The 24,455-nt window shown below is 35.1% G+C and overlaps 1 protein-coding gene across 1 annotated transcript in view; it reads right to left on the bottom strand.

Moving 5' to 3' along the window:
* Positions 1-18,126: 18,126 nt before the first annotated feature.
* Positions 18,127-24,455, bottom strand: part of LOC141332948 (neurexin-3b-beta-like) — a 62,303-nt gene continuing 55,974 nt past the window's right edge. The window contains exon 7 of the mRNA XM_073837905.1: positions 18,127-19,912. Coding sequence (XP_073694006.1) covers positions 18,948-19,912 — 965 coding nt within the window. The 3' untranslated portion in view covers positions 18,127-18,947. The remainder of the gene's footprint in view (positions 19,913-24,455) is intronic.

Genomic DNA, 24,455 nt, shown 5'->3' with positions numbered 1-24,455 from the left:
ATTTTACTGAACTGTAGCTGCTCTCAGGGCAGGAGTAATCAATATTAAAATTACTGATATTTTTACTGAACTGCAGCTGCTCTCAGGGCAGGAGTAATCAATATTAAAATTACTGATATTTTTACTGAACTGTGCTGCTCTCAGGGCAGGAGTAATCAATATTAAAATTACTGATATTTTTACTGAACTGTGCTGCTCTCAGGGCAGGAGTAATCAATATTAAAATTACTGATATTTTTACTGAACTGCAGCTGCTCTCAGGGCAGGAGTAATCAATATTAAAATTACTGATATTTTACTGAACTGTAGCTGCTCTCAGGGCAGGAGTAATCAATATTAAAATTACTGATATTTTTACTGAACTGTGCTGCTCTCAGGGCAGGAGTAATCAATATTAAAATTACTGATATTTTTACTGAACTGCAGCTGCTCTCAGGGCAGGAGTAATCAATATTAAAATTACTGATATTTTACTGAACTGTAGCTGCTCTCAGGGCAGGAGTAATCAATATTAAAATTACTGATATTTTTACTGAACTGTACGCTGCTCTCAGGGCAGGAGTAATCAATATTAAATACTGATATTTTACTGAACTGTAGCTGCTCTCAGGGCAGGAGTAATCAATATTAAAATTACTGATATTTTACTGAACTGCAGCTGCTCTCAGGGCAGGAGTAATCAATATTAAATACTGATATTTTTACTGAACTGTGCTGCTCTCAGGGCAGGAGTAATCAATATTAATTACTGATATTTTTACTGAACTGTGCTGCTCTCAGGGCAGGAGTAATCAATATTAAATACTGATATTTTTACTGAACTGTGCTGCTCTCAGGGCAGGAGTAATCAATATTAAATACTGATATTTTTACTGAACTGTGCTGCTCTCAGGGCAGGAGTAATCAATATTAAATACTGATATTTTTACTGAACTGCAGCTGCTCTCAGGACAGGAGTAATCAATATTAAATACTGATATTTTTACTGAACTGTGCTGCTCTCAGGGCAGGAGTAATCAATATTAAATACTGATATTTTTACTGAACTGTACGCTGCTCTCAGGGCAGAAGTAATCAATATTAAAATTACTGATATTTTACTGAACTGTACGCTGCTCTCAGGGCAGGAGTAATCAATATTAAAATTACTGATATTTTTACTGAACTGTGCTGCTCTCAGGACAGGAGTAATCAATATTAAATACTGATATTTTTACTGAACTGTGCTGCTCTCAGGGCAGGAGTAATCAATATTAAATACTGATATTTTTACTGAACTGTACGCTGCTCTCAGGGCAGAAGTAATCAATATTAAAATTACTGATATTTTACTGAACTGTACGCTGCTCTCAGGGCAGGAGTAATCAATATTAAAATTACTGATATTTTACTGAACTGCAGCTGCTCTCAGGGCAGGAGTAATCAATATTAAAATTACTGATATTTTACTGAACTGCAGCTGCTCTCAGGGCAGCAGTAATCAATATTAAAATTACTGATATTTTTACTGAACTGTACGCTGCTCTCAGGGCAGGAGTAATCAATATTAAATACTGATATTTTACTGAACTGCAGCTGCTCTCAGGGCAGCAGTAATCAATATTAAAATTACTGATATTTTTACTGAACTGTGCTGCTCTCAGGACAGGAGTAATCAATATTAAATACTGATATTTTACTGAACTGCAGCTGCTCTCAGGGCAGGAGTAATCAATATTAAAATTACTGATATTTTACTGAACTGTGCTGCTCTCAGGGCAGGAGTAATCAATATTAAATACTGATATTTTTACTGAACTGTACGCTGCTCTCAGGGCAGAAGTAATCAATATTAAAATTACTGATATTTTTACTGAACTGTGCTGCTCTCAGGACAGGAGTAATCAATATTAAATACTGATATTTTACTGAACTGCAGCTGCTCTCAGGACAGGAGTAATCAATATTAAAATTACTGATATTTTACTGAACTGTACGCTGCTCTCAGGGCAGGAGTAATCAATATTAAAATTACTGATATTTTTACTGAACTGCAGCTGCTCTCAGGGCAGGAGTAATCAATATTAAAATTACTGATATTTTTACTGAACTGCAGCTGCTCTCAGGACAGGAGTAATCAATATTAAATACTGATATTTTTACTGAACTGCAGCTGCTCTCAGGACAGGAGTAATCAATATTAAAATTACTGATATTTTTACTGAACTGTGCTGCTCTCAGGACAGGAGTAATCAATATTAAATACTGATATTTTACTGAACTGCAGCTGCTCTCAGGGCAGGAGTAATCAATAATAAAATTACTGATATTTTTACTGAACTGTACGCTGCTCTCAGGGCAGGAGTAATCAATATTAAATACTGATATTTTTACTGAACTGTACGCTGCTCTCAGGGCAGAAGTAATCAATATTAAAATTACTGATATTTTTACTGAACTGTACGCTGCTCTCAGGGCAGAAGTAATCAATATTAAAATTACTGATATTTTACTGAACTGCAGCTGCTCTCAGGGCAGGAGTAATCAATATTAAAATTACTGATATTTTTACTGAACTGCAGCTGCTCTCAGGGCAGGAGTAATCAATATTAAAATTACTGATATTTTTACTGAACTGCAGCTGCTCTCAGGGCAGGAGTAATCAATATTAAATACTGATATTTTACTGAACTGCAGCTGCTCTCAGGGCAGGAGTAATCAATATTAAAATTACTGATATTTTTACTGAACTGTGCTGCTCTCAGGACAGGAGTAATCAATATTAAATACTGATATTTTACTGAACTGCAGCTGCTCTCAGGGCAGGAGTAATCAATATTAAAATTACTGATATTTTTACTGAACTGTACGCTGCTCTCAGGGCAGGAGTAATCAATATTAAATACTGATATTTTTACTGAACTGTACGCTGCTCTCAGGGCAGAAGTAATCAATATTAAAATTACTGATATTTTTACTGAACTGCAGCTGCTCTCAGGACAGGAGTAATCAATATTAAAATTACTGATATTTTACTGAACTGTACGCTGCTCTCAGGGCAGGAGTAATCAATATTAAAATTACTGATATTTTACTGAACTGCAGCTGCTCTCAGGGCAGGAGTAATCAATATTAAAATTACTGATATTTTTACTGAACTGTGCTGCTCTCAGGACAGGAGTAATCAATATTAAAATTACTGATATTTTTACTGAACTGTGCTGCTCTCAGGGCAGGAGTAATCAATATTAAATACTGATATTTTTACTGAACTGTACGCTGCTCTCAGGGCAGAAGTAATCAATATTAAAATTACTGATATTTTTACTGAACTGTACGCTGCTCTCAGGGCAGGAGTAATCAATATTAAAATTACTGATATTTTTACTGAACTGCAGCTGCTCTCAGGGCAGGAGTAATCAATATTAAATACTGATATTTTTACTGAACTGTACGCTGCTCTCAGGGCAGGAGTAATCAATATTAAATACTGATATTTTTACTGAACTGCAGCTGCTCTCAGGGCAGGAGTAATCAATATTAAATACTGATATTTTTACTGAACTGCAGCTGCTCTCAGGGCAGGAGTAATCAATATTAAATACTGATATTTTTACTGAACTGTACGCTGCTCTCAGGGCAGAAGTAATCAATATTAAAATTACTGATATTTTTACTGAACTGCAGTTGCTCTCAGGGCAGGAGTAATCAATATTAAATACTGATATTTTTACTGAACTGTACGCTGCTCTCAGGGCAGAAGTAATCAATATTAAAATTACTGATATTTTTACTGAACTGCAGCTGCTCTCAGGACAGGAGTAATCAATATTAAAATTACTGATATTTTTACTGAACTGTGCTGCTCTCAGGACAGGAGTAATCAATATTAAATACTGATATTTTTACTGAACTGTACGCTGCTCTCAGGGCAGAAGTAATCAATATTAAAATTACTGATATTTTTACTGAACTGCAGCTGCTCTCAGGACAGGAGTAATCAATATTAAAATTACTGATATTTTACTGAACTGCAGCTGCTCTCAGGGCAGGAGTAATCAATATTAAATACTGATATTTTTACTGAACTGTACGCTGCTCTCAGGGCAGGAGTAATCAATATTAAAATTACTGATATTTTTACTGAACTGTGTAGCAGCCTCTGAATAGGTTTTTTCTATATTGATATATTTTGGTATATTTTTTCTGTTCATTTTTACTACTTTTATTGTAGTAAATCTGCATTCAAGTTTTTTTTTTCATCATTACTTTTATAAATCAGACAATTTCTGTATTATTGATTTGTCTTTTATTTTATTTTTCAGTTACCTGGAGGAGATGGCAGTAATTGGACAAATCACAGGAGCTAACACTGAAGAGGCATCTGATGCTGCAAAAGTCCAAAATGGAGATCTATGAAAATTTTTTGTAAATTTTGTTTTAACTCACTTGATAAAAGCACATAATAGGCACATTCGGATGGTAATTGGTTCTCATGGGGACGTAAGCAACTTTCAACATTTACAGGCGATAGTCTGTAGTAATGTTGGTAATTTTCCTTCCCCTTCAGTCGAATCACTTTGACGTTACATTGAGATCCCAATGTAACGTCTCCGTTCCCTCCTTCAGGGAACGTGGGTTACCTACGTAACCTAGACATTCCACCACCCTCATAAATATCCCCAGCCTACTGTTTTTCATGTGGTCATTAAGTTGCTGTCTGAGGAAATCAATTCAAAATTAACTGTTTTTCTTTTTGTCCACTGTTTAACACCATATGCTAACCGTTGTACTTTGCTGTAATTTGCATGCATATTTATTACTGATAAAAAAGTACTGAAATGCTAGAAAGTATATACAAAATCAATATTTCATAACTGCTGCAGTTTCACAGTGAGTGAAATGGGTTGAAATTGGTCACAATTATGGCAGTAACATGGATACAGTACAATTTTAAAATATGTATATAGGCCTACAATTACATTTGCAATCAAAATTATTTATCCCCGCAAGAGACTGCAGTACTTAACAAATACAAATTAAATTTAGAATGTTAAGTACAAAAAAATCCATATTTGTCAAACATGCGTATGTGGTTTTTATAAGTAATCATCAATCATTAAAAGTATTGATCTATACAAAAGTTAAGTGCATTTTGCTTAAAATAAATATAATTATCTGCCAGTGGGGTAAGAAACATAACCTTGTTTTAAGAAAATTGTCCTTACCCCTCTGGCAAATAATTTTAACTAGTTTTAAGCAAATTCACTTAATTTAGATTTTTTAAAATAGTATATTATTAAATTTGAATGTATTCTTATTATTCCAAGCATACAACATTTAATTTATAGCAGACAACCATTCTACTGGCCATGTGAGCAGTGCGTTTCTGGGTTTATATGATCACACATCTTGCTTCCCCACTGCAAATAAATTGAATATCACTGAGGTGCCATGTTAATATATTTTTACATGCTGTATGTTGCTATCATCCGAATAGAGCTTCTCTGACAGAGTTGACTTGGTGATACGTAAATATAATTGTAAAAGGTCCCAGTGTCAATTTTTGTGCAATCACTTAATGTTCTCATAGGCTATTGCAGAGAATTTAAGACTTGTAATTCAAAAAAATAGCAAATTTTTTTTTTTTTTTTTGTGCTGTTAATGTTGTATCATTCAATGTCTGTTGTACAGATTTGTGTAAGAACAAAATGAAAAATGTTGATTGAAAATGATGTTTACGGGTCCAATATTAAAATAAAATAATCAAGTTTAATGTCATTTATTTCTTTTTTATTCATTTACAAATAAATCCAGTGAATTAAATCCAGAAACATTTCACAACAAAAAGGTATAGCAAAGATCATTAAACTGCTGTAGTTTTAACTGGTTGATATAATCATTCCTAGAGGCTTTTAAGTTCTTTATTTCTTTAAGACACTAGTCAACAAATTTGAACGTGCTCCCTTTAAACCAAGGCCATAGGTTGCCTTGCCAAATATCTTCTCAAAGCCAGTTTCTTGGAGTCTTCAGAATTGTTCCTGCAATTGAAATGCATAAAGAATTGTTTCAATTTACACTGGTAGTCATGAAAAAAGAAAGAAAAAAAAAAAAAGAAAGAAAGTGATAAAAAAAAGAACTTGGAAAAGGTAAATACTTTGGCAATAAAATCAAATGCAATAATGCTGTACAAATACAAATATTCACTATGTGGCAAACATGAATTGTAACAGAAACTTTTTTCTTTTTTTTACCTCATCAGGAAGCTGCTGCTATTCTGGTCTCGCTGTTCTGAGAAAAAAAACACAATGTATTGTTACAGAGCATTATTATTATTATTAATTGCAGGCAAGATATATGTGACCCTGGACCACAAAGAAAATCTTAAGTTGCTGGGGTATATTTGTAGCAATAGCCAAAAATACATTGTATGGGTCAAAATTATTGATTTTTCTTTTATGCCAAAAATCATTAGGAAATTAAGTAAAGATCATGTTACATTAAGATTTTTTTGTAAAATTCCTACTGTAAACCTATCAAAATGTAATTTTTGATTAGCAATATGCATTGTTAAGAACCTAATATGGACAACTTTAAAAGTGATTTTCTCAGTCTTTTGATTTTTTTTGCACCCTCAGATTCCATATTTTCAAATAGATGTATCTCGACCAAATATTGTCCTATCCTAACAAACAATACATCAATAGAAAGCTTATTCATGTGATGTATACATCTCAGTTTTGTAAAATTTAACCTTATGACTGGTTTTGTGGTCCAGGGTCACATATATGCAACCAATCAGTTATAATATTTTTTTCTTAGAACACTGTATTCTTAGAGTCCAGCTCAAATCCTGTTTAAACAAACCTGTCTGTAATTATCAAGTGCTCTTGAAAATCTTAATTAGCTGGTTAATGTTTGTTTGATTAAGTCTGAACCTGATTTTGTAGGAAGGTAGATCTCCAGGAACAGGATTGGTTTAAACCAGGTGTTTTAAAATTGTTTCTTAAGGTAATCCAAGGAAACCATGGAATAAGGAAAACATTTAAATGTACAAAGCTTGGACTTGGGATGCTCTAGGAAAAAATTGGAATTTCTTGAGGTGGTATTTGGCTTGTGTGATAAAGGGTTAAAACAAATAATGCACGATGGAAATGCATTTGAAATGGGGATGGCATAACCCGACGAACCAGCGGACCAATCCTGTTGCACAGCATCTGAAATGTTTTTAAGGTCAGTCTTAAATTCCCATGCAAAGTATAGTCATACAGAAATACTTTGATGTGAGTACACTACAAATAACAGTAATATGAACCTATTGATTACTCCTGTCCTGAGAGCAGCGTGTATTTCATTAAAAATGTCAGTAATACGAACCTATTCAGTACTCCTGCCCTGAGAGCAGCTGCAGTTCAGTAAAAATATCAGTAATTTTAATATTGATTACTCCTGCCCTGAGAGCAGAACAGTTCAGTAAAAATATCAGTAATTTTAATATCGATTACTCCTGCCCTGAGAGCAGCATGCAGTTCAGTAAAAATATCAGTAATTTTAATATTGATTACTCCTGCCCTGAGAGCAGCATGCAGTTCAGTAAAAATATCAGTAATTTTAATATTGATTACTCCTGCCCTGAGAGCAGCATATGGAAGCAAATTAGTCTCATTAATAATTCACGCAAAAGACACGATGCACACATGCGTGTATCAATTCACGTGCACGAAAAAAAAATATTCACAAAAAAAACAGTTCACGTGCAAAAAAAATAATATATATATTTATTAAATACGTTTCACAAATTGCAAAACACAATTCAAAGATTTACAACTGTGTACAACAATTTTGAATGTTTAAAAATCACGAGTGTATCCCGGACTGTGAATGTATGAATAGCCTTTTTTGCGTGTGTATTTTTTAGACTTGCGTGTGTGTTTTTGAGACTTTCCTGGCAGCGAACTCCTCCTACGGGGGTCACTCGTACACTTTAGCCAATCAGGTTTGAGCCTGTCGATCGACCAATCATAACCCGCTTTGGGCGTGCCTACCTTACGTTACATCATCAGTGCGAGTCCATAGTTCCAGAATCCAGATACGATTCAGCTATTGATTGTTTCATTTAAGGTAACTAGCCTAGTAAAGGTGTATTGTTTTATTTTGCATGCTTAAAAACTAAAGGTAAAGTCGGTCGTTTAGACACACTCGTTAACGTGACCAGTGTAAGCCAGCGGCTGCTTTGAAAACAGAAAGTGTTGCCAAAGATGCTGTCTTGTGTTAGCCACAATGACCTGTATATTGGCCAAAATGAAGAAAGAATTCTGTTCATTGCCATGTTTTTGTTTAACAACGCTGGGTCTAGCTCCCACTTAGCACTGACCCTGCCTTTATTATTATAGCTTTATGTAATGATGAACTCACGAGAACTCAGTGTATGAATAAAGGTGTGTTTGTACTAACCATTTTGTGCAACTGGATGCAGTGTTTAATTAAAACACACTAATCATTTCCCTTGCATTTTACTTTGTGAACACATCTGGATGACAGTTATAGACCTCTTCATTCACATCAATCTTTATCTCTTTTATGTACTTTACCCATTATTTTTTAATATAATCAACATTCATTTACTTTTTTAAAATATTACATTATTGTGATTAACCATGTTTAATTTTATGTTGAGCAGTGATGTAAAAATCTTTGAGATTACAATACACAAGATGATGTTGGTTAGCAGATGTTAGGTTAGCAAAATTGGGTTAGGTTATTGTATTTGCTTCAGTATTACCAGTTGTGGAATTTGCTGGTCAGTCAAACAGACTGATCATAAAAAGGAATGCACCAAAGATTATTCAGTATACTTCATTCAAGTTCTGACTTGTTTTGAATGTTTTAATTCTGACATAAAACCAGAAAATTTACCAATGCATAAAAAAGATTTATGCCTTAACAAATACAAAGTCATAGGGTACCATTCTAAAAGAAATGTAGTAATAATGCATGACTTACATCAGTTGAAACTGTCAAAATGGATGGGTTCCAGCATGACTGTTTTGAAAGAGTTACAGTTCCAAATGAAACTTCTAGATTCACATCACCTCATAATTTGTGGCAGAGGTTGAATTAGGAGCAGCTACTTGTACATCATAAGCGTCACAATTCTGAAATAAATAGTATCTGCAGGCTGCAGCGTAAACAAACTTAAATTAAATGTACATGGTCTACAATGTGTGTGTTATTACATCGTCATCAGCTGAATGCGTGCCATCGTAGGATTTGAGACACAAGACAAGTTTTGCTCTTACAGCTCTTTCCTGTTTTCAATAAAAAACAAAACCACAAGAGACTGCTTGAAAAATATCCAAATAGATCATTTTCATTTTCTATTTATTTACATGTCCCATCTGTAAAAACCTTATTTTATGCTTTACATTGAATTTATAATTTTGATATCTTTTTGCGGTATGGTATCCACGTGAATGATTCTTTATTAAATACACATAACAATCGATAAATATTAAAACATAATACACTCTGAGCAGCTGCTGGCTTACACTGGTCACGTTAACGATTGTTTCTAAACGAACGATTTTTAAGCAAGCATGCAGTATAAAACAAAATGAAACGATCAACAGCTGAATCGTATCTGGATTCTGGAACTATGGACTCGCACTGATGATGTAACGTAAGGTAGGCACGCCCACAGCGGGTTATGATTGGTCGATCGACAGGCTCAAACCTGATTGGCTAAAGTGTACAAGTGACCCCCGTAGGAGGAGTTCGCTGCCAGGAAAGTCTCAAAAACACACACACAAGTCTAAAAAATACACACGCAAAAAAGGCTATTCGTACATTCACAGTCCGGGATACACTCGTGATTTTTAAACATTCAAAATTGTTGTACACAGTTGTAAATCTGTGAATTGTGTTTTGCAATTTGTGAAACGTATTTTATGAATTTATATTCTTATTTTTTGCACGTGAATTGGTTTTTGTGAATATATATATATTTTTCGTGCACGTGAATTGGGACACGCATGTGTGCATCCTGTCTTTTGGGTGAATTATTAATGAGACTAATTTGCTTCCATAGCAGCATGCAGTTCAGTAAAAATATCAGTAATTTTAATATTGATTACTCCTGCCCTGAGAGCAGCATGCAGTTCAGTAAAAATATCAGTAATTTTAATATTGATTACTCCTGCCCTGAGAGCAGCATGCAGTTCAGTAAAAATATCAGTCAGGGCTCTAGACTAACTTTTTGCACTGGTTGCACTGGTGCGCCTAACTTTTTTTCTTAGGTGCACCAGCACAAAAGTTAGGTGCACCCAAATTTTCAACCGCATCACATTTTACACCGTAGTTTTACAAGTTCACTTTTTTTTTTTTTTTTTTAATCCCTGTCCATATAGGCAATATTGACTTGTAAATGATTAACTAACAATCTGGTCAATATAAAGTTATTTATTTGAAGCATATTTTTTTCCCCAGTACTTTACCCTACTTTGTGTAATAACGAAAGCATTTCAGTGAAAAAATAAGTCCAAAACTCTCTATTTTAACATTTTGAACAATAGGGCTCTACAAAAATTTTTTTTATTTTTTTTTTAATTTTTTTTTTTAATTCTTGTTTTAATTTTTCTCATAATCAAATGAAAGCAAAAACATTTATTTATTTTTAAACAAATGAAAAATAAACCTTTTAAATTTTTGGCAAACATATATATGATTTATAAATAGGAATATATAAACACCTACATTATACTGTACAAAAGTAATACAGGACTAATATTGTTCTGTTTCATGTTAAACTGTACTTTTATTTTGACAGATTGCCGTGAAGTTTATGTGTGTACAGTATGATATGATGCTTTCTCAAATGAAACGGTAAAAGTGACACAGTAGGTTTGGAGATTGAGTTTATCTGTTCATGTGAGATGCAAATGCCAAAAATTAGCGGGAGCGTCACGCGTGCTTCAGTAGCCTATACGCGTGTAGTTAAAAAAAAAAATACACGTCTCCACCATTAATACATAGAGGCAAACGCAACATGCAGGATTCATTTTAAACGGTCTTTTTGCCTTTCAGTTTTCATAGACACTAGTCCATATCGCGATTTGAATTAAGTGACACATCAACTTTTGATTTATCAATCCAGAAATCAACGTATTACGTGGCATTCCTCACCATAGTAAATTCGGTTTTTATGAATGGAGTCCGCGATCCAGTCCGTGTTTTTGCGGAGGAGGCATTGTAAACGCTTGACAATGTAGAGACATCCTGACTGCATCACATGCATTTTCAAACGTACACACACGTACAGGAATATCTGGACCACGGCCAATCAGAGGGGGGGCGGGATCCGTCCTTCATCTCTGATTGGTTTAGACCACGATATGGGTCTAATGTGTGTCTGTTGTTGAGCAACAGGGAGACTTTAAGAGTGACGGAGTTTCGTTTTTTCCCCCTCGAACGGCTGGTCGCACCGGTGCAACCTTTGATTTTTTTTAGTCGCACCATTGAGAAATTAGGTCGCACGTGCGACCAAATTGGTCGCACTCTAGAGCCCTGTCAGTAATTTTAATATTGATTACTCCTGCCCTGAGAGCAGCTGCAGTTCAGTAAAAATATCAGTAATTTTAATATTGATTACTCCTGCCCTGAGAGCAGCATACAGTTCAGTAAAAATATCAGTAATTTTAATATTGATTACTCCTGCCCTGAGAGCAGCTGCAGTTCAGTAAAAAACACTAAAACGAACTTATAGAGTAAACTCCTGAGAGTGGCGCTAATGCTAACGCAAACTGATGAAACATAACAGAGATTTGAGTTTTGTTTTTGCTCATATCGGTTTCACAGACAGCGCGGTAGCATTAGAAAAGCATGTATTACTACATTTACCCCATAAGCAGCTTTGGTGCGATCGACTGATGAAGCATTCAAACGAAAATGCATAGGATATGATCGTATTGTTCCCTAGTTATCTTAGTAAACGACACATATGTTGATTTTTTATAAATACATGGTAAATTTACTTACCTTGCAATAAATGTCTCACACGAATCGTTAATAACGTATCTGTCTGAAGGATTTCCCTCCTCACGTCCAAATTTCCTGACCCCGCCTCTGCTTCAATTTCATTGGTTGAATCTGTAAACCAATCATTTTCCTTTCTGCCCTCAGAACATGTTTGAGTAAGCAAAACTCCCATCTGCGTTCCGTTCAGAGATACATTCATATAAAGACATCAGTGTCGTTGTCATTTTCATTTATTGCCTGATAAAACAGCGTTTTAATGCTGATTTGTATACAGCCGTTACTAGGGAAACCTTAATATTTCAGCGCTTTTAAAGCGCCCCCTTGTGACAGAGAATGACTTTTTCTTTTCCACATTTTTTCAGCTCTTTATGGTCAAATTATTGCAATTATCGACCTACGTTGTTATGCAGCAAACACAGAGTTGTAAATGTGAAAGAAGTTAATGTGCCTTCTAAAAATCTAAACAAATAAGACAGTAATATTTATGTTTTAAATAAATATAATAAATGATAAACTCGATTTATCCCTTTTAATGGAATAAAGGCTGAAATTCCATTGTATAAGATGTGTTGTTTTGTGTGAAGCTGTATCTGAATTATAAATCATGCCATTTTATGCCTTAATATTCTACCGTACATTGTCAAATCCCACTCATACTGTTCATTTTACTTCTGCGGCTCTTAAAAAGGGTCACAAATTGCCTTAAATTGATATTTAAAATATTTTAAATAGTGAAATAAAATTCCTTCCTTAATATGTTTGTTTTATTTCTATACTCTGCAGTAAAGCCTGTTGTCTACAATCTTACAATACAATAATCAGGGGCCACATATTTAAGCAATAAGGTACTCCGCTTCGCGTCGTGCCTAACAACGCCCTTCAGCCGTGATTTATTCATGATACAGCACGGCCTCAAGTACCTTATTGCTTTTATAAAACGGTTACCACACAATAAAAATATTAAAATCAAAAATATATATTAATTTATATATATTAAGTTGTACGTTTTCATAAAGTAAAATCATTAACATCTGCCTTCGGCTGTAAAAAGTAGTCCCTAACTGCTGCAGCTGTGTTTACGTTGCTAAGGGGGTTCAATGATACACAAAACCGTTGAGTGAAGCGGTCATAGCAGTGCCGTATCATGAATACGACACAGCTGCTGACCAATCAGAATTGAGGAATGGAACTAACCGTTTTATAAAGTTTCAATAGTGACCACTCAGAGTTTAATATAACAGCTGTTCTTTATTATTGTGTTTAACAGAGAGAAGAAAATCTTTAGGTTTGACAATTTAATACACAACAATTTCTAATCAAAATGAATAGGTCCAAGGAAAATATTTTTTATCTTTAAACATTAAAATGGTCTTTTATGTTCCGTTTCTTTCTCAAAACTGCTCCACAGCATTGGCTGCTAGAGGCCACTGTACTAATACATATATGTGACCCTGGTCCACAAAACCAGTCTTAAGTAGCACAGGAATATTTGTAGCAATAGCCAAAAATGCACTGTATGGGTCAAAATTATATATTTTTCTTTTATGCCAAGAATCATTAGGATATTAAGTAAAGATCATGTTCCATGAAGATATATTTTTTAAAATTTCCTACCATAAATATACCATAAACTAGTAATATGTATTGCTGAGAACTTCATTTGGAAAACTTTTAAGGCGATTTTCTCAATATTTAGATTGTTTTGCACCCTCAGCTTCCAGGTTTTCAAATAGTTGTATTACAGACAAACATTGTCCTATAACAAACCATACATCAATGAAAAGCTTATTTACTTAATTTTGAAAAAAATACACTTATGACTGGTTTTGTGGTCCATGGGTCACATATCAGCAAGGAATGTGTCACAATATACAGTACAGTATTGCTGCACTGATGTTTTGAGCACAGCCCTATTTATGGAGCCCCTTTTGTAGTGAAAAAATATTACTGATTCTGTTGTTTGAGTCCTGAAACGCAATTAAAACTTCAAATAATGCATAATTTGTCTTATTAATGACATTGTTACTTGTTACACAAGTAACTGGATGCCTACAATGAGGTGATGGACCCGAGGGGCTCTTTAATGCCTTGTTTCAGATGCCCTTTTTATACTTTGAGCACCTGCCCCTTTAAAGGTCTCTGCACAGCCCTGAAGCACATGTAAGACAAACTCTACATTATCCCGCTTATTACATGACTACCTACAAAATAAATCAATAATTTGACACAAAATATTGATTTTAAAAAGGAGTTTATTGATTTAAAAACGATTTGTATTGCTTCCGCTAAAGAAAATAGTCCGTCTCACTTCTCGTACTCAAGTAGAAGTACAGATACTTGTGTTAAAAAATACTCTGGTGAAAGTAGAAGTACTGATTTAACTTCTTTACTCAAGTAAAAGTAGCAAAGCGAATGATAACCATTTTTTTTATGCAAAGCTAACGTTACCTGGACCACACAAATGCTAGAGTGCAAGCTGAGAAACCTAAGTGGATATGGAAAAAAGGTTCTTTATAAGCCATTGCCTACATTTTAAATGGATGTCTGCAAAATAGGCCTAAAACATCACATAGCCTATATGATTATTGTGACAGAGACTGGGACTCCAGGTTAATGAGATTCTGACTGAGTAGCAAGATATGAATTCAATTGTGATTCTGTGAGAATTGAATTCACAGACCCAGTTTCTCTTTTTTAATCTTCCCCTTAACATTTAAAGGAATCTACATGTAGTAAAAAAAAAAAAAAAAAAAAAAGTAAGAAAACTGTATAATATCCAAGGTACACATTTATAGTAATTGTGCAGTTAATTCTCATATTGGATTTTCAGAACATTTTGGAATATTTGTCCTCACTCCAAATTTGTCATTGTATGTATTTTTTTGTTCAAATAAGTTGTTATGGGTCCTGCTTTACTATCCATATAGATCCGCCACCAGTTTGATCGGCGTGGGGGGGGGGGGGGGGGGTGGGGGGTTGTCTTAGTATATTTTCCTGCTTTTTTGTCCTTAGCCAATCACATGCCTGCTCCATACTCAAAAAATTTAAAATACAATAAGAAACATACAGATGTCTTGAGAAAAATATCCCTGTTTATAGGAATTGTCAACCTTTTCAAAGCCATTAGGTAATCTAGCCCCAATAATTTAGCTGTCATCTTCGATTAGCTCGTTCCCAGAAAACTCTTGTTTGAACATGCTGGAAAAGAAATTGGAATTATACGATTTTGTTCTAGACAAGACAAAATTGGTGACAGTGGCCATTCTGGTGTTTAACAACTGCCAGTTTAAAAGAGAGAACAATTAAAAAGAGTACAATTCCGAGACAAAAACCTTGAACAATCTCTTTATTGGTAGATAACATTGAAGCTTTATTCTGTCAGTTTTTATTCTGAATTATATTCATTGTCTGGGTGTAAGGTCTGTGAGACCATGGAATTTTTGTGTGCAGTTCTCCACAAAAACATGCTTTTGAATTATTTGCCAAATTCTGAGGGATTATTTAAAGGAATATCAGAGACTACAGGGGACTGCGAGGATATACAAAAAAGTATACAAAAAATTACAGAGAAAAAAAAAACTTTTTTTGACCCAATCTTAAAATTAATAATAATTTTTTTAAAATTAATTTACTGTTCCTTGCTATTAAAAAGTTTAAAAGTCTATAGGACTCATAGCAAGGGTCTATTGACAGCACACAATAACAAATTTTCAGTTACACAAAGAAAGAAAAAAATAAATAAAAGAAAAAAAATCACAAAAATGCCTTTCATATGCCCTCATGGCACTTGAAATATACTGTATAGTGCACAAGTCAAATGTTATGTTTTCATAGTGCTTTTTTTAAGCTCAACAGCAATTAACTTGGGGAAAATATCTATATGAAGATTTTTTTTGTGTTCCATAAAAAAATATCTATATGAAGATTTTTTTTTTGTGTTCCATAAAAAATAGCAGCATGCAAGCTTGAAGTGACATGAGGGTGATTAAATAATAACATAATTTTCATTCTGGGGTGAACTATTGCTCTAGTTTAACTCATCAGTCGGAGATGTCATTGCTTAGCCTTTATAATTGCAGCTTTCCCCAATTTTGGCCAACACTTGTGAAGCGGACGTTTATTAGTGGCAATGAGAGCTCATCAAATGCTCCATTTGGGCTCCAGCTGCAGTATGATGAGGAAAGATGATTGCATGCTCTCATTTCATTCATCAGCATTAGCCACAACACTGATCAGATATAACTGAGTTCACATGATGCAATTGCCATGTATCATTTAATAATGCCGAGGGACTGTCAAATGAATCAGGAGATAATGAAAGGAGGAAGAATATAATTGCCCAATGCCACATTTCCACTTGGGAAGTGTTAGATTTCTAAATGACAGTGTGAGATCATTAATCTGTTTTTCAAAGTCACTTACGCTTAGAATAGACTTTGAATCTCTAATATAGACACTGATTGTATTATTGATTATTAGTTTACCCTATGGTGTGGTCAAAGTTACTTAACTAGTTAATGCAGATAGATTTGTAACCCATCACTATTTTTTTCTTTCAGTGACCAGAATCAGATTTATAATAATACTAGAACTGTAGTACTGCCTTTGGTAGATGCTCTGCAGAAAAGAGCTAAAATATTCAACAGCACACATCCACTTTTTTTTTTAGCCGCCTTAGTTTAGTATATGTGATTCATTTTCTCAGAAATATTTTTCCCCATATGCTTAAATTCCTCAACAATTTTTTAACCCTAAAAATTCCACTTATAAAAAGTATTTAAGAATCAAGGCATGACGATGTTACAATACAGTGGACTGTCAGAAACTTGGGATAAGAAACACAAAATTTCACAGTAGCCTTGAAAACAACTGGGAACGTTTTATTGCTGGACATAGTTGTCAAGAGTGAAAACAATAACTGAAAAAAAAAAAAAAAAAAATCAAAATTACAGCACACAACTGAGTGCTGTGGTGATAAAAAAAAGAAGAAAGAATGGATATACATGAGAAAAAAGAGGAATTGCAACTAATGCCAGCACAAATGGTCATAATGTAACAAACCCAAAAGACTTCACGACAACAGTGCAACATGGTGAAAATCATAAATACACAGAATGAGACGGACTTAAAAGAAATAATTGTGAACTTCAGAAATGAAGGTGGTAGTATGAATCCAATCCATCATCCACCTTTTTTATGAGCTCTTGTAACCGTATTTAAAAAGAAAACAAGAACCACTTGGATCTTTGATAGCGTGGGGGGTGATTTCTGTCAGTTGACATCTTATGGTTTTCGCACATCTGACTCATTACCATCATCGAGACAGATTAACATACAATACTCTTCCATTACACTGTATGCAAGTACAGTGAGGTTTAAACATCTGGGGCCACAGAGGTAAAATTCTTCTATTTTGCATGTACCATTTGTTTTTATTTTTTGTCATAATATAATACGAATCATAATATTATAAGCAATTTGATTGAAATGTTAGATTTAGTTTTTAAAATCTCTTAGTATTTGGTAACACTAAGATTTTTGATTTGTGCAAAACCAGCTTATGTTATCAGCATAATTTGTGTACATCAATGGAAGCAAGTAAATCTGACCTGTTGTCAGATTTGAAATAAGAAAAAATAGCTTACCTGATTAGCAACAAGGACATTAGTGCAGAACCTTAAATATTTCTTCTACCTTATAATACCATTACTCTCATTTTTTTCTCCTAAAATCCTGAAATGTTCTGTTCATTTCCAGTTTTATATTAAATTGTAATTTTTTATTGTGGGCTCAGACTTTTGGACTTTACTGCATGAGCTACAATGAACTACATGTTTGCTTAGTTTGTACAGAAAGAGTATGAAAATTTCAAACCGTTATGTACAATAATGAGCTACAAAGTACCGCATCTATGATGTAATAAAATATGTAAACATATTTATTGTTTGACACAGGTGACTGTGACAACATAAAATATACACTTGTTTGCACTGAATTTGTCTCCCTCAAATAAAACCATACTTCAGCCCTCTTTCAGACATTAGATTGCTTCGTTCATAGTTAATCCATATGTGAATTGTGTGTGTGTAACAAATGACTTAAGAGGAACTGAAAGAGGGATTTCTGAATTTAAGGTTGAATGTCTTGTTTTCCATTTGTAAAAGATGGATGCTGTTCAGTTGAATCTGGCTATACATGACAGAGCCCAATTAGAATACGAATGTTAAAGCAAGTTAGTCCTAAACAGACACTGGAAGAGAAAAGGATGAAAACTAAAAGCAGAAACAAAGATAAAATGGGTTTAAAAAAAGACAAATTTTTTTCAACAGTAAACCCCTGAAACACATATTCCAAAAACACAATAAAAAAGACAAACATACCATTTGTTTAATGGAGCATTTTCTCCAGCGTGGGTTAGAAAAGTACTGTTTTATGGCAAATTTTCCCACTTTGCATCTCCAAAACAACATCATCTAGTTCTCCTCTTTGCAAAGATATCAGTACTACATCACACACATCACATGCATGTCCAAAATCATGACCATTACCCATGATCATCATTGATTTGTACAGGGTTACAATGGACAGGGGTTGCTTTGTTTTTTTTTTCTCCTTCATCTTTTTTTTTTTACACCAAGGATTTTGTACCTCAGAAAGTCACTTGAGGGATAACAATGTAACAATGAGATATTTTACACTGGCATTGTCCCACAACCAGACAGAAAGTAAGGTATCAAGGTCTCCAGAGTCCTATTTGCCTTTTCCCTATGCTTACCATATGCCTAAGTGTGCTTCAAATCACATGACTTGGAAATGGGTTCATTTTGACTCAATTTGATTGAGTTCTTAAAGGATTTCTCTGTGTAAAATCACTGTTTTCTGTTCAAGATTTCTCAGATGTTGTTCTGTCTCTGTTTTGTCATTCCGATTTAGTTTTATACGTAGTATTCCTTGTCTTTGTCTTTGGGTCTCTTGTTGCTGGCACCCTTGGTGCTGGGCTGTTTGTCTTTGACTACTGTGCCATTATTCTGTGCGGAACTGCTGATGTAGTTCCGTGTTTCATCTACCTGATAGGAGCCCTCGTCCCTGTTCCTGTATTTGTACATGGCATAGAGAAGGATGAGGATGCACAGGGCGGCAGCAGAGATGATACCCACCACCATACCCGTAGTGCTGCTAGACTCACGTATTACTTCAGAGGCACCAGGAGGAACTCTCCTGATACCTGGCACGGTGGGCAGGGCGCTGGGGATGGTGCGCAACATGGGCTGGGTGATGTACGGCCCTCTCGGTTTGGTGCCGTCCATGTCGAAAGACGTGGGAAGTGGTAGTAGCACTATGTCTGGTTGGGGTTTGATCTCACGGTTATTCATTTTCCCAGCTGGGATTTTAGGACCGGTCTCAGGCGTGACGGGTGATGCTGCTGAGCTCCTAAAGTCAGGCAGAGGTGGGATGGCTGTAGTCCTGTCTGCCTCAGAGGCCTTGCTAGATTTAAAGTCCTTTACTTCCCACTTGGGCGCGAGAGCTTTGTAGCCACCTTCGTAGGTCGATGTGGTCAAGATCTTATCTGTTACCAGGGAGAAGGTGGTGTAAAAATCTTCATCGTCAGTAGGGGGGAGGCTAGAGTCGAAGGCCTCCCCAGAGCCAAACCCCGATATCACCAAGCCATCACCATCATCATCATCACCATCATCATCATCATCATCACAATCATCGCTGCCTTGGTCCGACAAGCAAGGTACCCCCGCCTCGGTGGCAATTGACAGGGACTCTTTGGTGGTCTCAATAATGGTGAGGACGGGGTGAAGGGTTGGGGGAAGGGGGATGAAAGGGGCTCGAGTGGAAACAGGGGGGATGTCTACGGGATCCTCAACTAGAACAGGGATAACTAACTCCCCTCCTGGCAAGCAGAAAAAAAAGAGAAAGGAAATTAGTGTCCTTTCAAGTCTGGCTGCTTGCAAACAGGCAACTGTATATGACCAATTAAAGCAAAGCAAGAGCATTTGGAAAGAAATATGACCAAATAATAAAACAAACAAAAAACAAAACAAAAAAAACAACACTCGCCTAAACCAAAGGCCAAAGATACCAAGAAAGAACTGAAAAAGAGAACAGAAATATAAAAATGCGAGGTAAATTTATCAAAAGGCTTGAAGGGACATGCATGGTTTTGAGCTTTCTTTTTACTTAACTGACCTCTACATAGAACACCTATTACTCACAATTACTGCACCTCTGCAACGTAAGAGTGTCTGAAACAAGTGAACTTTGAACATCTTTATTTTGCTGTGTAAATTTGTGTAGAGAAGTGAAAGTACAAAACTGAGCTGATCCGTTTTGAGCAACTGCTCACATTGTGAATTAATTTAGAAAATTTACGTCTAAGCATCCTGTTGGATCAACAACATAAGACCAATGAAGAGTGTAATATATGGAACTCTCCCAAAAGATACAATTATTGTATTGAGATTTCTAATTTTCTAAGCGGCTTAAGACTGTAGAGAAAATTACTTTATTTCTCTTTCAAGTCTGTAATACTTGAGTTGAAAGCCAATTGCCTTTTGACAGTTCTTATGAAACTGCCACAATGGCACAAGTCACATAACAGTTCACCAACACCTGAATGCTTATTCTCGTACATGAACAGTGTCATACCATAGGTTACATGATTCACATCACTATATAACATTTATAGTGGTGACATTTTAATGTTGGGAGCAACAAACACACTGGGCTTCACCAAAACAGATTGAATTTTAATTAAAATGTAAAACCATTTTAAACTGTTGCATTTAGCTTTATTTATTGAATAAGGCCCAGTGTTTTATGATCAAATTACACAGAAACCTGTTTTGGTTGTTTTTCATGAAATAGGTCATTTTGAATTGTAATTGTTCTTAAAAGTTTTTTTTTTTTTGGTTACAAGTTACACATTCAGATGGTGGTTGAATCTGCCCAAACTTACGCCAAGATGGCTTTGCTTATTACAAACATAGGGCACTATAAGGCAACACAGGTCTCAAACAACGGACCAAAAGAAATGAAAGGAGAGGAAAGAAAAATAAAAGCAATGCAAACAATGGTTAATGGTTAGAGCACAGCACTATAAACATTCGCAAACCAAATGCACAGAGAGAAAAAGAGAGTATTAAAGTACATAAAACAAAATTAGTCTAAAAAAATTAAAAAAGCCCATAAAACAATTCATCAAAAGGTGAAAGCATACCATCAGTTCTGTAACTTACATCAACAAATTGCCCGCATGATTTTGGCAGGAAGAAAAAATTTACAAAAAATTAAGAAAGTTGTGTAAGAATGCTTGGGGATAAGTATGGTTAATCTGTAAAGATTTAATTAGGCAATCAGTTTATCCTCTGATTTTTTTTTTTTTAGACAAGATGATACAGGGAGGCAACGACACATACATTCACACCATGACATGAAAAATAACTTCACCATTCTGCTCATTTGTCCTTTCTTTTGATAAATAAAGGCTTTTTGTCTACAAAAGAAAACTGTACATTTTCTTTTTTTAAGATAATTTTGCTTTGAAGTATCTACAGATACATATTTTCTGTTCTTTTTTAAAATTAATTCTTAAACAATTGAATGTACATACTGTACCGTTGCTAAGAGGAGAAGGGGAGGGGCAAAAGAGAGAGAGAGTGGGAGAGAAAGAGGGAGAGAAAGAGAGAGAGAAAGAGAGAGAGAAAGAGAGAGATAGAGGGAGACCTATGAACAGACTAGGTAGGAAATGACATAGATGGAAGTGAAAGTGTACGTCAGTTGCCATGTCCATGTAAGGGCGGTACGAAGCGGTCGGGCGGCAATAGAGCTTTGGGCTGTAAGGAAGGGATGGGGATATACAAACAATGAGCATATACATGCCCATGTACCAGATCATAAAGCACTCTCAAGACTGACACGCTTACAGACCCTAAGCTGCAACTTCTGTCCCATGCAGTTTCCATTATGGAATTTAGATTTAAGCAATTTAGAAGTCAGATTTCAACTGGGGAAAATATTGACCAATATTTAAAGAGACTTTGAACATTTGGAGTAGATAGTGGTGAGGAATTAGCATCTTGTTCTTTTTTTTTTTCTTGATAAAAATTATATGTATAAATATATATGGCTGTACACAGGTATATAGTAGAAACTAAACAAGAATCAGTATAGCAACCATATATATATATATATATATACCAATGTATTGTTATTTGAACTTGAAGGAGAATTCCATCCAAAAAGACTGCCAACATATGCTGAGAGCCAAACATCTGGACCACTTCATAGTCAGACAGTTCATGGTCATTTTTACTACTACTTACTTTTAGGTTTGTATAATAAATACACAGAATTTACTTTCAAATCAAATTATTATTATTATTATTATTATTATTATTACTACTATCAAATCAAGCACAAAATGCTCCAAATGCCTCAAGTCAGCATACTGAGCCATGTCAGCATTTTGGACTGAATTCTCTTAAATAAATTTATACAAAGACATTTAGATATATATACAGTAGATAGATATATACATATATAAATATACACAAACCAGAGGATATATATGTATACATGTATAAACAAAAAGGCAATAAAAACAGAGAGAAATTACTAAAGATTCTCTCACACTATCAAGAATAAAATAATCATAAAGCACATAGTGAAGTCAAACGGAAGAGGGACATTGTACCGTCACCACCTTCGCAACTAATAATGTCATTATTAGTTTTGTAAATATCTTGTTAGTAGCTTGACAGCACAAAGCAGGGGTGTATTCAGGAAAAGGGCGAAAATCATTATTTTAGATTTTCACTGCAAGGTGAAATCATGCTTTTTAACAAGTTGCATTTAGGGAAAGTAGAATCACAGCACTGCAAGCTAGGATCAGGAAGGCTGAGAACAGGGTTACAGGATATTGAGAAACTCATGGGCAAAAGGCTGCGGGATACCGTATACACCTGTACCAACTTGAATCTGACAGGTGAATCAACAAAATCTCAATACAGAGATAAAGACCTATTGATTTTTTTGATCATTAGGCTATGTTAATCATGAATGCGTCAAGATAATTTAGAAAATAAATATTTGGCAGAAATCATTGTACAACCAACAGCCGATCGCTCACCATTAATGACAATAAAGACTGGGAATTCCACAAAATGGCCCTTATAAATATCTGTGTGAGATGTCTCTTACAAACACATAAAAAAAAACATTTAAATAAATATATATTTATTTTTATGTATGTAGGACATGGAAAAAGAGTAATATGTTGTGTGGTTGACCAGTATGTTTTTTTTTTTTTTTTTTTAATGGTTGATGCTGCTACTCATTATGGTGAGCTGGGTGGCATACAATTTAATGGCTGAAAAAGTCGACAGTATTTACAAAACCCACAAAACCCTAGCAAATTGAAACAATAATGGCAACTGCCAAAAAAGTTGCCTCATCACAGACTTGTTTACTGATTTTTGTTTACCCTAGGCCATCCTGAGCTAAATGAATTTATTGACTGCTGATTTTATTAGCTGCTTCAGATGTTTTCATCAAGATGAAAGCATCTACTAAAACCACAGGCACAAAGACAGCGCTACAATGGACCCCCACATGTCTCTGTAAATACTTTAATCTTACATTAGCACTTCAACAAGCAATGATAATTTTCACAGTGTTTTAATTCAGTGCAAACATTGTGTGCTTGTCTTAGGGGGCTATATTTGTTTTGCAGAGTGGAGATAGGAGGAAATGTTCTTTGGGCTAAGCTCCATTACAAAGCAAACACTTTTACACTGCATTAAGCCTCCAGCTCAGATAGATTGAAGCATTCTCTGCATTTGCTTACAGGAGTTAATTCTTGTAAACAAATCTGATGGGCCACCCTCTTTCTCAGCTGTTAACACTCTCTCTAAAAAAAAAAACTGCAGAACTTTCAGAGCGGAGAGAATGCGAAACAAAATAAATTAACCATAACAGCTGACATTCACAGTAGTGCTTTCTCTTCTGTGCCCCCAACCAAATCCAAGTGTCCTCGGTACAGATATCCGTGTCTAAACTCCGTGACCATCTTGCTTTTGCTGAGTCTTACCAAACAGTGATGAATGCCGCAGGTGTGTGGGGCTAAACCTGCCTTATCCCCTAATAGAATAGTCTGTGTGATCAGGTCCCTGTGGTTCAGAAAGCTTGCCGCAGTCAAATCCTTTTGTGTCAGCCATGCACTGTGCTCAGCCTGCGACTGTTGAGGTTCTCCTTTATCTCAGCCTCTGTTAACTCATCACCAGTATAAAAACTGAAAATGTGGGAAATGAGAAGTCCACATACTGTAGTGCTGAGGTAAATAGCGGCAGGGCATGCCTGCACAGAGCTTGATATACAAAAACTGGCTTTTAAGACATTTCCTCAAAGCATCAGATTGGGCAATCACTAAGCTCTGC

Source organism: Garra rufa, chromosome 4 (genome assembly GCF_049309525.1).
Source record: "Garra rufa chromosome 4, GarRuf1.0, whole genome shotgun sequence".
Lineage (NCBI taxonomy): Eukaryota > Metazoa > Chordata > Actinopteri > Cypriniformes > Cyprinidae > Garra > Garra rufa.
Note: the sequence above shows the minus strand (reverse complement) of the source record. Positions and strands in the feature narration are given on the sequence as shown.